Source organism: Dendropsophus ebraccatus, chromosome 7, assembly GCF_027789765.1.
Source record: "Dendropsophus ebraccatus isolate aDenEbr1 chromosome 7, aDenEbr1.pat, whole genome shotgun sequence".
In the NCBI taxonomy this organism is placed as follows: domain Eukaryota; kingdom Metazoa; phylum Chordata; class Amphibia; order Anura; family Hylidae; genus Dendropsophus; species Dendropsophus ebraccatus.
Window position 1 is genome coordinate 145,617,898 of NC_091460.1, and position 17,103 is coordinate 145,635,000.

General features: G+C 42.3%; 1 protein-coding gene across 1 annotated transcript in view; it reads left to right on the forward strand.

Moving 5' to 3' along the window:
- Positions 1-17,103, forward strand: part of ARHGAP10 (Rho GTPase activating protein 10) — a 160,839-nt gene that overhangs the window by 81,008 nt on the left and 62,728 nt on the right. The window contains exons 15-18 of the mRNA XM_069978665.1: positions 5,607-5,694; positions 9,205-9,263; positions 13,284-13,389; positions 14,352-14,511. Of these exons, the coding sequence (XP_069834766.1) occupies positions 5,607-5,694; positions 9,205-9,263; positions 13,284-13,389; positions 14,352-14,511 (413 nt within the window). The remainder of the gene's footprint in view (positions 1-5,606; positions 5,695-9,204; positions 9,264-13,283; positions 13,390-14,351; positions 14,512-17,103) is intronic.

The window sequence follows — 17,103 nt, forward strand, 5'->3', positions numbered from 1 at the left end:
CTTTATTAAAAAAATCTCAAGTTTTCCCATACTTATTATCTGCTGTATGTCCTGGAGGAAATGTTGTTTTATTTTCAGTCTGACACAGTGCTCTCTGCTGACATCTCTGGCCGAGACAGGAACTGTCCAGAGCAGGAAAGGTTTTCTATAGGGATTCATAGAAAATCGAGATAGAGTTCCTGTCTCAGCCAGAGGTGGCAGCAGAGAGCACTGTGTCAGACTGAAAATAAAACAACATTTCCTGCATGACATACAGCAGCTAATAAGTATGGGAAGACTTGAGATTTTTTTAATAGAAGTAAATTACAAATCCATATAACTTAATGACACCAGTTGATTTGAAGGAAAAAGATTTGGGCTTGACAATTCCTTTAAATACTCACAGCAGAATCGTCATCCTGCTGCGAGTATGTAAAAGGCAGCGCCCTAAACACCCGCTGGCCGGTGCATACATTACAGATCCGCGCTCCGGCTTGCTTCTGGGGTGCCTGGCGTCTGGACGTCCCGCTCAGCCAATCAGTGACTGTGAGGGGAGGGGGGGCAGCACACTGGCTGAGCAGGATGTCCAGATGCTGGGAGTCCCTGAAGGAACCCGGAGTGCAGACCGGTAATGTATGTACCAGGTCGCAGGGGGTTAATCCGGCTGCCTTTTACATACTATTTATTCACATTGAAAGTGACAGTGAAGAGATCCACAGCGGATACGTTAGGTGTGACCCCACCCTTAGTGTTCCTTTACCATTGAGGGTTATCTAAAGACAGTGTTACGCCAGTTGTGCTGTGCCGCTCTCTATCTCGGTACGTCCTAAGCTATGTTCCGCCAGCACAGGTCTGACTTTGAGGGATTCATTGGTATTCTGGGAAGCTTGTTACAAGCCGGCTGTGCTCCAGGTCCATGCGTGCTCCATCTGTGCCGATAACACAGTGTTCTTTGGCACGGGAGACTGGAGGAAACCAGAGAGCGAATTCATTTCATTACCCTGGACATTATGAGAATGACAAATAGTTTGTATATCACAGGCGGCAATCAATTCACTGCCGCATCTAAGAGGCCGCCTGTAATTGTTATAAACACTCACTTGACTCGTAATGATTAAACATCAACATTAGACCTTGGATATTATTAATAGCCATCAGCGTGACTTTGACTAATATTACCACTTTCTGCCCTTTTATTTCTTTGCTTCAGTTGAATAAAATAAGTTCTAGACCGATCTGATCTCTATATCATTCTAGACTTGGCTCCACGTTATTCTAGATTTACGGCTTATTATGCTTGAGTCCTAGTTACGTTCCTTGCACTCCTTACACATATGATGGCGTTTTCTCTTATTTCTGACTTTTTACGTTATGTAGAAGATTAACTATATGGAGGAAAAATCTAATGATATATATATATATATATCATCGGATATTTGTAATACTACGCTATACTACAATCTTTTAATAAAGCGTACCTGTCAAAAAAAAAAAAAAAAAAAAAAACTTTTGACATGTCACCGGGATATGTTAGAAGTTTAGATCCTTTGGAGTCTCAGGTTACTATTACACCAATCGATTACCGGCCGTATTTGGCCGCTTACCGGTCATATCAGACGATAACCGTTTCATGTAATAGTCATATTTGAAATCATCAATTAGCTGATATGTACAATGTCGGCTGATTGTGGATTTAAAGCATGAGCTAAAATCCCGATAACGATAGTGACAGTCTGCTGGCTGTCACCCTGTGCAACCGATGCTCTCTCCTCTGGGCAGCCCCTCCCACAGCTCGCTTGCTCTTAAATATTGGGCCGTCTAAAACAGCCCTAAGTGTTCAGGCCACAACTGATCAGGATAATGAGCCAGGAGAAGACCCGCAATGCGTTCCCTCCCCAGCTCTGTGTATTATGACTTGAATGGCGACATAATTTAAAGTGTCACTGTCTTTTCATTTTTTTTTTTTTTTTTTATTATTTTTTTTGCAGAAATCAATAGTCCAGACGCTTTTAAGAAACTTTGTAATTGGGTTAATTAGGCAAATCTGCCATTATCTGCATTCAAGAAGACTTTCCCCAGGTCCCCCCCCCCTCCTCTCTCTCATCCACTGCTCATTATCAGGAAATCTCGACTCTTTTACATCAGTCAAGCCCTGTGTAACCTACGGAGAGGGGAGGAGGGAGATTAGTCGCCAGCAGAGAACAAAGGATTACACAGTAGGAGCTTTGTGAATGCCAGTATTCAGAGGTCAGTGCTGACTTCAGAGTGATGTAGCTGTCAATTAACTCTTTGTTGTCCTATTACGATGCCTCATCTCCCTCCACCCCTCCCCTCTCCATAGAAAATCATGAAGACAGGGGTGAGATCTTCAAACTGCTTTTTAATAATAAAAATGCATTTTTCGGCTAATAAACCCAATTACAAAGTTTCTTAAAATCGCCTGCACTATTGATTTCTGGGGAAAAAAAATTGACGCTTTAAGCTTATGGGGCTGTCCAGATGGGACGTACTCAGAGCAAGGAGAGGAGCACACAGCTGTGCGGACTATTCTCTGCTGATCGGTCACAGTTACAAAAAGTTACAAAAAAGTGAGTAGACCCTAAACGACAGTGGGGAAACAGTAAACTGGCAATGGTCCTCCAACTGGTTTCTGTAGCAGAGTCTCATGGGAAATGCAGATGATTATTACTGCAGAGACTGGGGCCCAGATCTATGTGTGACACAAAGCCTGGTGTACTGCGCCCATAACAGCCAATCACAGCTCAGCTCTCATATCCTAACAAGGTGTGGTAAAGTGAAAGCTGAGCTGGGATTGGTCGCTGTGGGCACATTACACCAGGCTGATAAATCCGGGCCTATGGGTGCTCGTATCTTCTGTACAGACTCCGCAGCAGAGTATTTGGATGCAGTCACAGTGTGTTACACCGATAAACCTGGATACTGGTTATTAAACTAACAGTACAGAGGTGTGACCAACGTTATATAGTGACTGTATGGATATTACTGAGCCGCATCTCCACAATAAGGGAATGTGCGTCACCCGTGAATTACACACTACTGTATATATATAGACCATAGTTATCGGTTTACAAATTACCTTTACTTTTATAATAAAGCTTTTTAATGCACCTTGAAACCCACTTATAGGTCCTCCTCCTCCTAGGAATATCTGCACCTTTTACACTTTACATTTTTATCATGAAAAAGGTTGAAGCTCTCCCCCCTGTCTTCATGGTTCTCTTATGGAGAGGGAAGGGGTGGAGGGAGACAAGGCACCAAAAAAGGACAGCAAAGAGTTAATTTACATCTACATCACCGGGCTATCTCCTCTGATATCAGCACTGACCTCTGAATACCGGCTTTCGTACAGCTCCTTGCTGTGTAATCCTTTGTTCTCTGCTCTCTGATGGTGACTAATCTCCCTCCTCCCCCCTCCCCTCTCCATAGGTTACACAGGGCCCGACTGATGTAAAAGAGTCGATTTTTCCTGATAATGAGCATTGAATGTGAGAGAGGAGGGAGGGGGGGGGGGCTGGGGAAAGGCTTTTTGAATGCAGATAATGGCAGATTTGCCTAATAAACCCAATTACAAAGTTTCTTAAAATTGCCTGGACTATTGATTTCTGCAAAAAAAAAAAAAAAAAAAGAGACACTTGAGAGTTTAGGCAGCATGAAAGTAACGACCGGTTGCCTTTAATTTCACAAATTTTTTCAAAGTCTTAGTACGGAACTAAGATTCTTCTTATTGATCATCCCCTGAGCTCATAGTATGCTGCCGGTATAGCATGTTAGATGCTTCTACATATCAGGCTATCTTCTAATACAGTTTTATGACTTAGCCTCTGACAATTACTGATCTATCCTCAGGGCCTAGACTTGGCACTGCTCCCCTACCAAGTGTTTAAAGGGACCAAAGACCCCCATACACCTGCAAGAACTGATAGCTGAACGGTTGCCTGACACCTGTCCTCACTATACACAGAAATGTTAAGCACGGCCAAGCTTACCTGTATTCGCTATAGGGAAGGGAGTAGTAAGCCACAGCAAGAGCAGCACTCTAGCTGCGGCTTATCTCTCACTAAACAAAGGGGTTGGCCATGTTATACCATCACAGCCGAACCTCATCACCACCTACATCATCTCTCAGTTGTTGCCCAGGACAGCCCCATATACTTTATGAAGGCCGAACTCAGTCATCTAAGGTGTAAGAGGCCCTTAAGGCTCTTGTGGGAGCACTCCGGCCTCTTGAATAGTTACATGGGCTGCTACTTACACTTTTTTTTTTTTTTTAATGAATGAAACAAGCTGCATTATCTCACACCACAGCTACGACTTCTCTAAGCACGGGCAAGTGTCAAAGAGGCGGCAGCACTTGCACCACAGCTTTTTGGTGGTAAAATTGGGAACTGGACCCCCACCAATCTATGGAAACATAAGAATAACTGTGAGGGGGACCCCCACCAATCTATGGAAACATAAGAATAACTGGGAGGGGGACCCCCACCAATCTATGGAAACATAAGAATAACTGTGAGGGGGACCCCCACCAATCTATGGAAACATAAGAATAACTGTGAGGGGGATCCCCACCAATCTATGGAAACATAAGAATAACTGTGAGGGGGACCCCCACCAATCTATGGAAACATAAGAATAACTGTGAGGGGGACCCCCACCAATCTATGGAAACATAAGAATAACTGTGAGGGGGACCCCCACCAATCTATGGAAACATAAGAATAACTGGGAGGGGGACCCCCACCAATCTATGGAAACATAAGAATAACTGTGAGGGGGACCCCCACCAATCTATGGAAACATAAGAATAACTGTGAGGGGGGCCCCCACCAATCTATGGAAACATAAGAATAACTGGGAGCTGGACCCCCACCAATCTATGGAAACATAAGAATAACTGTGAGGGGGACCCCCACCAATCTATGGAAACATAAGAATAACTGTGAGGGGGACCCCCACCAATCTATGGAAACATAAGAATAACTGTGAGGGGGACCCCCACCAATCTATGGAAACATAAGAATAACTGGGAGGGGGACCCCCACCAATCTATGGAAACATAAGAATAACTGTGAGGGGGACCCCCACCAATCTATGGAAACATAAGAATAACTGTGAGGGGGGCCCCCACCAATCTATGGAAACATAAGAATAACTGGGAGCTGGACCCCCACCAATCTATGGAAACATAAGAATAACTGGGAGCTGGACCCCCACCAATCTATGGAAACATAAGAATAACTGGGAGCTGGACCCCCACCAATCTATGGAAACATAAGAATAACTGGGAGCTGGACCCCCACCAATCTATGGAAACATAAGAATAACTGGGAGCTGGACCCCCACCAATCTATGGAAACATAAGAAACATGGACTTTCCGCTAGATAGGCCATCAGTTTGGAAACGCGGGGCAACTCCTGTTAGGTCTAGTTGTATTGAATTATCAAAAATTTTCCTTAATAAATATTTCAGAAATAACTAAAAATATATAATTAATTCAGAGTGAAAGGGAAACCTTTGAGTCATTGAGAAGTTGTAGAATATTTCTATCCTTTCCTCAGTAGTGATCAGAAGATAAATAATCCATCTGTCTGTTTTTTTCCTGGAGATGTGAAGACTGGAGGGGATATTGACCTGAGCGCCGCGGGAGAATGGGAAGTCAAGACCATCACCAGCGCTTTAAAGCTGTATTTAAGGTGAGTGAAGTTTGGGGCAGATTCCCTATTGGAGTAAATGTGGGGATTGTCAGAATTCAGTCTATATAAATCTGTTTATTAATGTCCTCATCAATTAACTTTTTACACCTGTTGCACTTCTCAGAGCTCACTATCTCCAGTGCCTCTCATAGAGAATGAATGGAGTTCTGACAGAAATGCTATATGTGAACATAGCCATACACTTTGCCAGATTCTTCTAGAAAGAAAGAGTCTGAGAGGCTGACTCCTTCCTCCCGACATCATCACAGGTCCTTCAGCAATCTGCACACAGTCTATGCCGTCCTCCTGATGTCATTACTGCGTGTAGAAATGCAATAAATCCTAGGAAAAATAACAAATGTAGAGGGCACTCACCATTAAAATTTCTTTACTTAGTAATAAAGTATCTTTATTACTAATTTTAATGGTGAGTGCCCTCTACATTTTTCTATTTTTTCTAGATTTATTGCATTTTGGAACCCTTATGAGGAATGAGCACCACCTTATACATATGCAATATCCTACACCGGTGATTCTTTGGGACTATTTAATATATATAGTAGAGCTGGTTGCTGTTTCTTCTTTGTATGTTCATATTACTGCGTGTAAAAATACCTGCAATGATGTAATTGTTTCTCACCAGATCACATGATCATGACATCATCACATGATCCACCCCCCTCCCCAATAACCCTGGTTACAATAACACAGTAATTTGTGACATAACCTGATGAATATATGATAAATATAATATGGGCCTAAAAGGCTGGCGTTATGTATATATGGGGTACCTCCAAAAAAGCGTTGTTTTACCAAAATCCTTATTGCATAAAATTATATAAACCATTGGAATTTACTAACAACTACATCTACAGCTTCAAAATTCTAACTAAAGTAATATTGTAGAAAATAGCAAAAAAGGAAGCACCCCGGCCTTAAAGGCCCACGCTATGCATTCTAGGGTTAAGGGATAAGGGATGTCCGTCTAACCTCCTCCTCCTGAATTTCTGAACTTAACATCTTCTCTTCTAGAGAGGTTCGGTGGCTGTATATTATGTAAAAAGTAAATTTATGTCCATCATGTTTCCCACCGTGTTTTTTTTTTTTTTTTTTAAATGTTTTTGAACTTGAGCATATGCACGGGGTTTGCTGCTTTTCAATAACTGCAGTGTTCTATGCAGGGAATCCTAGACCAGCTTCTAGGGATAATACAGTGATATATTACAGTATTGAGAATAAACATACAAAAAAATTTACAGCACCGCTCGGCAGACGCTAGTATATACACAAACATTGGATATATGGATTATTTTGAATTGTGTTACCGCTGTATTTATTATACATATAAATGTGAGATTCTTTGCATGCATTTTGATCAGATTGTATGAGCTCATCTGTCCGTGCGCACGAAGAACCAGACATTTTATATGTATAATAAATACATCAATAATGCAATTCTAAGTAGCATTGCTGCATTTTGTGTATGTTCTTTAATTTCAGCCAGTACAGTGCAGCACACCAGTAAAGGCTTAGGCTTCAGTCTGCATTTTGGGGGGAATTTATCAACACTGATATTTAACCTCGGTACGGAAGGAGAGAGGATCCGGTGATATTATTATACTTGGTTCATCAGATATTATCACAGGTGATATAATTATACTCAGTGCATCAGGTATAATCACAGGTGATATAATTATACTCAGTGCATCAGGTATAATCACAGGTTATATAATTATACTCATCAGGTAGTATCACAGGCGATATAATTATGCTCATCAGATATTATCACAGGTGATATAATTATACCCAGTGCATCAGGTATAATCACAGGTTATATCATTATACCCATCAGGTATAATCACAGGTGATATAATTATACTCATCAGGTAGTATCACAGGTGATATAATTATGCTCATCAGATATTATCACAGGTGATATCATTATACTCATCAGGTATTATCACATCAGGTGCATCAGGTAGTATCACTGGTGATAGAATTATACTCATCAGTTATTATCACAGGTGATATTATACTCATCAGGTATTATCACAGGTGATATCATTATACTCATCAGGTATTATCACAGGTGATATCATTATACTCATCAGTTATTATCACAGGTGATATTATACTCATCAGGTATTATCACGGGTGATATCATTTTACTCATCACATATTATCCCAGGTGATAGAATTATACTCATCAGGTATTATCGCATCAGGTATTATCACTGGTGATAGAATTATACTCAGTGCATCAGTTATTATTACAGGTGATATTATACTCATCAGTTATTATCACAGGTGATATTATACTCATCAGTTATTATCACAGGTGATATTATACCCATCAGGTAGTATCACAGGTGATATAATTATGCTCATCAGGTATTATCACAGGTGATATCATTATACTCATCGGGTATTATCACAGGTGTTCTTTGTATGGGATATCCTAAAATCACGACCTTTTGTTGGAAATTGAGTATTAGACTTGGGGGATACTGCTGTAATTCAAAGAAAAAAAAGCTTTATATGTCCAAAAATATGTGCCAGAGTTTTTCTTTAAGTAAAAATAAAAAGTCTATTCACATTAGTAACAATTTGCTTAGAACGTTGTATCAGATTTGTAATCTCAGCAGCGCCAAAGAGTTTGAGCTTTCTATAGAGCCCATTCATTGTGATATCAGAGACCACAGATCTCTCTTTATACCCCACACAGCCCCTAGAGTGTTATCGTCGGTATAAGAACAGTAAGAGCGACATTAGAGCTTAAAATGCTGCCTAACTTTGTAGTCACCTTCGTAAACGCGCGCACGCACACACAGGCGCCGGGGTAAATATGGACTATAGGGGTATTATAAGGTTGACTTTCTGCCTCTTTCAAAAACTTTCCTAATAATGTGATTTTTTTTGAGCTTCCCAACTTTTAAAGGGGTACTTTCAAATCAACTGTCAATCACTGTGACACAGTGCTCTCTGCTGCCACCTCTGTCCATGTCAGGAACTGTCCGGAGCAGGAGAGGTTTTCTATGGGGATTTGCTGCTGCTCTTGACAGTTCCTGACATGGACAGAGGTGGCAGCAGAGAGCACTGTGTCAGATTGGAGAGAATACACCACTTCCTGCAGGACATACAGCAGCTGATAAGTACTGGAAGACTGGAGATTTTTTACCAGAAGTAAATTACGAATCTATATAACTTTCTGAAACCAGTTGATTTTAAAGAGAAAAAAATTGCCAGAGTGCCCCTTTAGGGTACATTCACACTTTTCTGCTGTGGATCCGCAGCAGATTTCATTTAAATAACTGAATAACTGCATCAAATCTGCACCATCAAATCTGCTGCGGATCCTGTAGGTGTGAACACACCCTTAAGGTAAGAGAGCCCTTGCAGTCCTAAATGTACTAATTGTGCTACGCTGATGCTTCTTTTTACATAATCAGTATATATATTAGAGCAGCAAGACAGGGTTTGTTTTAACTTTGAGCTGTCCTTGTATTTCAGGAGCCTGCCAGAACCACTGATGACATATGAGCTACATGAACAGTTCATCAATCCTGCCAGTAAATATTCCCTTTCTTTATTCTTTGTTTGTTTCTTATCACTGAACCATACGAGCAAGCAGATAAAGTCCGTGTCAAACAGGTTACGGTCTGTATATTGATAGATTATATAGTGGATGGTCAAAAAATGTCAAAAAGTGTATATTTTTACATACAAGTTCAAGGTGTCAGTGTGAGAAGTGTCAACAGTTTTGATTGGGTGATGTCCGGGTGCTCAGACCCTTACTGATCGCTAGAACGAGCTGTAAGAAAAGCTTGGCTAAGCACTTATCTCACAATAATAATTACTCTCAGCAGGGGGCACTGTAATCACAATAAAGGAGTATCTCACTCACCCGTCCCAGTCCAGCGCAGCTGTCACAATGCCACTTCCAGTCCCTGTTGGTCTCCTCTCTATCTCCTTTCGATCTCCCAGATCCTGTGACATCACTATACCACAGTAAGTACCTCAGTGGACTAAGTGGGCGGTTACAGGAACCGTGAGATAAAGGAGATCAAGGGAGGACCTGGGGCAGCAACACGACAGCTGCACTGGTCCAGGACTAGGGAGTGACACGCTATCCTCCTCCCACATAGTAGGTGGGGTTATAGTAAGAAAGTGTAATGGGAGGGAGATATGTGGTGGGCCGAGTTCCTAACTAGACTGTACATAGGAACAGAAAGGCCATTTCAGAATGAATACCAGACAATACCAGAAACTTGGGCTAATGAAGACAACCCCAGAATAATAGTAAAACAACATTATTTACTAATAAATTGTAATTAATTATAGATGAGTAACAGGCTTCATCATGGGAAAATCCCTTTAAAGGAAATCTGTCACTAGGTATATGTGGCCTTAAATGAGGGCAGCATAAACTAGTGACAGAAATGCTGAACAGATCGGTGTATTACTTACACTACATTACATTACTTATTCTGTTCAGCCGTTCTCCTAATATGCAGGAGAATAAGATTCTTGCCACACCCCTCCCCCAGCTGCTGATTGACAGCTAACTGCCTATACACAGCATAGATAGATAACTGCCAATCAGCTGCTGGTTGGCGGAGTTTTTTTGCTTCTCATGAATATCCAGGACTACTGGGCTCATGCACATAATGGAGAGGACTACTTATTGTCCATGTTATTTAGGAGGAGATCTCTGGATCAGCTGCACAGAACAATGTAAGTGATACATCATCCTGTTCAGCTTCTCTGTCACTAGTTTATGTTACCCTGAGATAGGACGCCATAATCCTACTGACAGAGTCTCTTTAAACTTGCCCTGTTGTCTTCCCTGTTGCATTTATTATGTTGGGGCCTTTTTTTTTTGTTTTGCCCTTAACTTATATTTACACATGAGACGGCTATAAATGTCTAAATTCTCATTTTGAAAGAAAACTACAACTTAGATAGAACAATGGTGAGCAATGTTTGTGTATCTCAATGGATTGGATTTACATATAGTACGTAGTTACCCCTTCATGTAGCTCAGGATGTGTTGTGTTAGATGCACGTGTTTATCTGAGGCCCTTGTTGTTTTATACAAAGTTTGATGGTTTGTGGCTTGTTATTAATAAGAAACAGCCGACCCACGGCCAATGCGGGATGATTGTTTTGCATTGTTCCAACTAGGGTTCAGGGTATAAGCAATGAAGAATGTCGGACATGCAAATTTGTCCTGAGGAGAAAGCAGGTGACTTTTGACATCATGAAAATAATGAAGAAATCTCCAGTCTTGCAGTACTTGTCAGCTGCTGTATGTCCTGCAGGAAGTGGTGTATTCTCTCCAGTCTGACACAGTGCTCTCTGCTGCCACCTCTGTCCATGTCAGGAAATGTCCAGAGCAGCAGCAAATCCCCATAGAAAACCTCTCCTGCTCTGGACAGTCCCTGACATGGACAGAGGTGGCAGCAGAGAGCACTGTGTCAGACTGGAAAGAATACACCACTTCCTGCAGGACATACAACTGCTGATAGGTACTGGAGATTTTTTTTTTTAATAGAAATATATTGCAAATCTTTGGCACTTTCTGGCACCGGTTGATTCGAAATAACTACCCCCCCTTTTTCAACCATTTACAACTTCAAAATGAGAATACAAAAACTTTTTTTAATACATTTCTGGTCCCATATCTTGTAAAATAAGTTACCGTGAGATTTGCAGACGCTTCCGAGTTGTCTGCATGATATTATTTTATAGCGGTTTACATATTTTCTTAGCACCTTTAGGCATTTTAATAATCCTATTATGTTGCTTATTGACCTGGATAGATTTCAGCAGAATAAGACAGAGGTGACGTGAACAGAATAATGAGTTCTATGGACCGGCCTTTGCTTTATCTTCCTGCTTTTCTTATGTTGCAGCTTTCCACAATCCAGCTGCATTAGGTTTATGTGGCGTGCATGCTGTGCGGTGCGGGTTATCCGCATTTACCTAGAACTATCGCTCTCTGCTTCATGTTTAGCAACAATATCCAGTTGGTGGCCGTATTCCAGGTGCAGGCCTCTGTGTCTGTGGTGTGGCTGATATTCTGTATGTAATACACAACGCACGCATATTCATCAGATGTATCCAGGCAGAAGGGAGGAGGAGTGCAGTTTAAAGGAGTCTGTCAGTAGAACTATGCTGACCGCACTTATAGAGATGTGGAAATCGGTGCGTTTTCTGTGCCCAAAACGTAGTGGTTTATGCCATAACTTGTCATTGATGAGGGAGCCTGTGGATAGTTCAGCAAAAAAAATAAAATTCTCACAAATCAACTGGTCCCAAAGATTTGTATTTTACTTCTATTAAAAAAAAATCTTAAAGGAGAAGTCCAGTGAAAATTGTTATTAAAGTATTGTATTGCCCCCCAAAAGTTTATACAAATCCCCAATATACACTTATTACGGGAAATGCTTATAAAGTGCTTTTTTTCTCTGCACTTAGTACAGTATCAAGGCGTCACTTCCTGGATGACACGGTGAGGTCACTTCCTGGATGACATGGTGATGTCACTTCCTGGATGACATGGTGATGTCACTTCCTGGATGACATGGTGATGTCACTTCCTGGATGACATGGTGATGTCATGACCCAACTCCTAGAGCTGTGCGGGTTGTGGCTGCTGGAGAGGATGATGGCAGGGGTATACTGAGGGACGCAGGGCACTGGAGGGACACTGAGCATCCCTCTGCCATCATCCTCTCCAGCAGCCACAGCCCGCACAGCTCTAGGAGTTGGGTCATGACATCACCATGTTATCCCGGAAGTGGCGTCCCCACGTTATCCAGGAAGTGGCGTCCCCATGTTATCCAGGAAGTGGCATCCCCGTGTTATCCAGGAAGTGACGTCACCATGTTATCCAGGAAGTGACATCACCATGTTATCCAGGAAGTGACATCACCATGTTATCCAGGAAGTGAAACCTTGATGCAGTAGTAAGTGCAGGGAAAATGCACTTTACAAGCATTTCCCATAATAAGTGTATATTGGTGATTTGTGTAACTTTTGGGGGGCAATACAATACTTTAATAAAATGCAGGAAGTGGTGTATTCTTTGCAGTCTGGAGAGCAGGATATGTTTTCTATGGGGATTTGCTGCAGCTTTGGACAGTTCCTGACATAGACAGAGGTGGCAGTAGAGAGTGCTGTGTCAGACTGGAGAGAATACACCACTTCCTGCAGGACATACAGCAGCTGATAAGTACTGGAAGAATGTAATTTTTTTTCTCCCTTCAGAAGAAATGGTGCTTCCATATGATAGCTAGGAGTCAGTAAGGAAATATAACACTGCTTTTTTTTTTTTTTTTTACACCACTTATTCCTTCTTTGAGTGCAAGCACAGCATGCTGTAGCTATAATCATTTACCCACTTTTTCCAATCTAAAGACTTCCACAAATCCATTAAGAAAAGAAATAAAAAATCTTAATGTGCACATGTGTATTTGTGGACCTCCGAGTTGTTATCCGGCCTGGGACCTGGATACATAGTTGCCAAGTGATTGGACTTATCCCAGTTTATAAAAATGTCCCTTTGATCTTTCTCCCCTTTATAGAAAGTGGAAGCCCGGAGTCTCGAGTGAACGCTATTCATTTCTTAGTTTACAAACTTCCAGAGAAAAATCAAGAAATGTTACAGCTCCTCATTCAGCACCTGGCAAAGTAAGCATTGTGTGGTCTATCATTTATATTAGTCTTTCTCCTGTTTATAGAGAATTAAAGGGCTATTCCAAGAAAATCAACCTATTATGGATAGTCTGAAAGAGCCGAGTACACCGGAACTCAACTCTTTGCGTCGTCTCCATAGGAATGAATAGACCGCGGTTTGATATAACTCCCTAGATCTCTCAGGCTCCTGTCTTCATCATCTGAATCAGGAAAGTCGTCCCTACTATTGGCATCTCTGCTCTGAGCCAGCAAGACTGACCTCTGTCTGCCAGTAGCATGAGAAGACATGGTCCATGCGTGGCGCCATCTTGTATCTCATGCTGGCGTCTTTGCCACGCTGGGAGGCAGCAAAAAAGTGCTGGTTCCCCTGAGCTTCAAGTTCGGAAGAAGCAGAGGTCTTTCTTGTACGCTACGTACCCGTATGCAGTGGTGGGGGTGGGTAAAATGCGTTGAGGGCCCGGGAGCTCTGCTGCTGTGCTGCTTACTCCAACATAGGCAAACCACAAGTCACTGCCCACCCCAGCTGAGAAGCCAAAGGGAAAAGGGAGAGGCACAGTGGGTATTGACTTCATCAGAAAGACTGGCTCAGTGGTTACACAGCCCAGGCCCTCAGGCTCTCTTCTTTACATAGGACATGCTAAGCCTGCCCCCATGTCCTGTGTTTTGTCTTGCTCTAGCTGTTACTAGAGACAGATTTACCCTAACAACCAGGGAACGATTACAGGTTGCAGGGTTTGGAGACATCAAGTGGCCCAGACTTTCAATCTAATTTTCTGGGGTGAGAAATTTTTGGGTAAATGAAGGTATTTATAGATATTTTCGGAATCCTATTGGCTATCAATTAGAGGGAAGTTGTTCGAAACGACAGGGACCATTTATGGACTGTGATATCTAGTTTGTGTTAAAATCTAGGGCCAAAACTTATGTGTCTTGTAATATTTTTGGACATCCTCCAGTGTTTCAGCTAATGCCAAGAAGAATTTGATGACTGTAGCTAACCTGGGAGTGGTGTTCGGTCCAACGCTGATGAGGCCGCAGGAAGAAACGGTAGCCGCCATCATGGACCTGAAGTTTCAGAACATCGTTGTTGAAATCCTTATTGAAAACCATGAAAAGGTAAAGGGGCTTTAAATGCATTTACACTTTTAGGCCACGTTCACAAAATGTACGTTTTTATTAAACAACGACCATTATTTCATGGCAGTGGCCAATCGTATTGAACTCTATGGAATCTTGGCCGGAGTGTATACACCCTGTGTAACCTCTGGCCAGGTTGTGCGCGTCTATTCATTGAATTAATCGCTTTGCAATGGTTAAAGGGGTACTCCGGGCAAAATGTATTTGTAAATATGTTATTACATAAAGTTATACAAATCTCTAATATACACTAATTATGAGAAATGCACATATAGTGCTATTACCCTCAATTCAGTAGATCAGACAGGCTTTACTTCCTCAAAAAAAAAAGTGACGTCACGTCTCAAGTGTAGCTTCCAGCAGGGGGCGCATGTAGAAGTATAGAAAGGGAATAGATGTCTATTCTCCCTCCCTGTGCTGGTCCCCCCTCCCTCTGTCCCACCCCCCTGCCCGGTCCTATTACACTTGCTGAAGTGGGGTGAGCGCTCCTTAACTGACACTCACCCCAACTAGCCGCCCGTCTCCCCCCTACCCGTTCCCGTGCAGGAGTGCTCACCCTCCGCCCAGTCCCGGCGGGGTGAGCGCTCATGCACCTGCTCCAAATCTGCCCCACTGATGTAAGCCGGCTGCTCCGTCCTGTGCACAAGCGCTCACCCGTGGCCCGGTCCCGGTGGGGTGAGCGCTCGTGCATCTTCTCCTAAGCATCTGCACCTTCTGCCAAGCAGCTTGCTTCATTGTGCACGGGATCGGGCGACAGCGGCTCAGATGCTTGGGCTCAGATGCTTGGCAGAAGGTGCAGATGCTTAGGAGAAGATGCACGAGCGCTCACCCTGCCGGGACCGGGCTGCAGTACCTACCGGGGTGTACTTCACTGATGGCGGTTGTTCTGTGACTCGGCCGCTGTCTAAAAGCGTGTGAACCTGGCCTTACCTATATCATTAGGCTGTTTTTATGTAGAGAGGAGCAAACTTGCTGAAAGTTACTAGAGATGAGCGAACCAGGTTCAGGTTCGAGTCGATCCGAAACCGAACATTCGGTATTTGATTAGCTGGAGCTGCTGAACTTGGATAAAGCTCTGAGGTTGTCTGGAAAACATGGATACAGCCAATGACTATATCCATGATTTCCACATAACCTTAGGACTTTATCCAACTTCAGCAGCCACCGCTAATCACATGCCGAAAGTTCGGGTTCGGATTGACTCGAGCATGCTCCAGGTTCGCTCATCTCTAAAAGTTACGGTTCACACAAACCAAAACGCTCGGCCTTTGAATCTCAATACCTGGAGAACTTTGATGCAGCTCTAAGGACTGCCAGGAAAACATGGACACAGCCATAGACAATCCATCGGGCTGCATCCATCTTCTCCAGGCAGTAGGACTCAAATGCTGATCATTTGGGCTTGTTCACATGTAGTGTTTTTGCAGCAGTTTATTTTTTTTTTTAGCGGATCAAAAACCATGACCTAATCTTAAATTCATTCAGATCTGTCCACAGCAGGTAAAAGGAAAGTATAGTGCAGGTCATATACAGTCTCTATATATAGTGAAAATAAATGCAGCAAATACATCAGTCATCCAATGGTTTTTGCCTTGGGCTGTTTAATAACATTTTATGATTTTAAAGAACAACTCTGGTGTTTTTACTTTTTTCCCCTTAATTATTACACATTATAACGTTACATAACGTTGTAATTATCTGTCTGGCCTTTTGAGATTTTCAATAGATGTTCAGATTATTGTTAATATTATTATTTTAAATTTACTTTGCTGAGTGTCTACTTAAAGGGACAGTGTCATCAGAAAGTGACTTGTTTAAGTGTTTAACTTAAAAATATTATTTAAACACTAAGTTATATTCTAATTTTCTTTCTATCTATATTATATAATAATCCTGATTATTACAGTTCTCATTCTCACCACTGGGGCTAAAAATAAGACTTCCTGTTGTGTCTGTGGTGATAAGAGGAGGCTGCAGTAAAGTGATCTGTACAGCATTGCAGCATCATGTGACCCCAGTAGATAGAGGAGACAATAGCAGCTCCCTGTGGAATGACCTCTTCACAGGTCACAGAGCGCGCTCAGTAGTGTCTCACATTCATCTCAAGGGGACAGAGTCTATGTCCATGAGGCTTTCTGTAAAGCATGTCACTCAATGCTTTCAACTAGAACCCAGGCAATATGGCCGCCCCCATAACAATGTATAAAAAGGGAAATAAAACAAATTACAGATTAGAATAAAAGAACAATCTTCAGTATTAGACGCTAATCAGTGAAAGAACATTTAGGTGACACATTCCCTTTATCTTCCTTGCTCCCGTTGACGCTGTTCCCTGTTACATCCTGTTACATCAGCGGCTGCAGCACAGTCCCTCTGGTGCCAGGATATAAGCCTTTTTTCTCATATATGTTAATTACCAGGGTCGATTCTAAGATCCCCCCCCCCATGTGTGCAGAAAATCTGCAGCATATAGGAATAGATGCATACACGATCTAGCCCTGCCGTACATCACCCTTTTCCAGCACAAGCTTCCATCCTTGGAGCGGACAAGACAGAAAAAGTTGTCAAGGT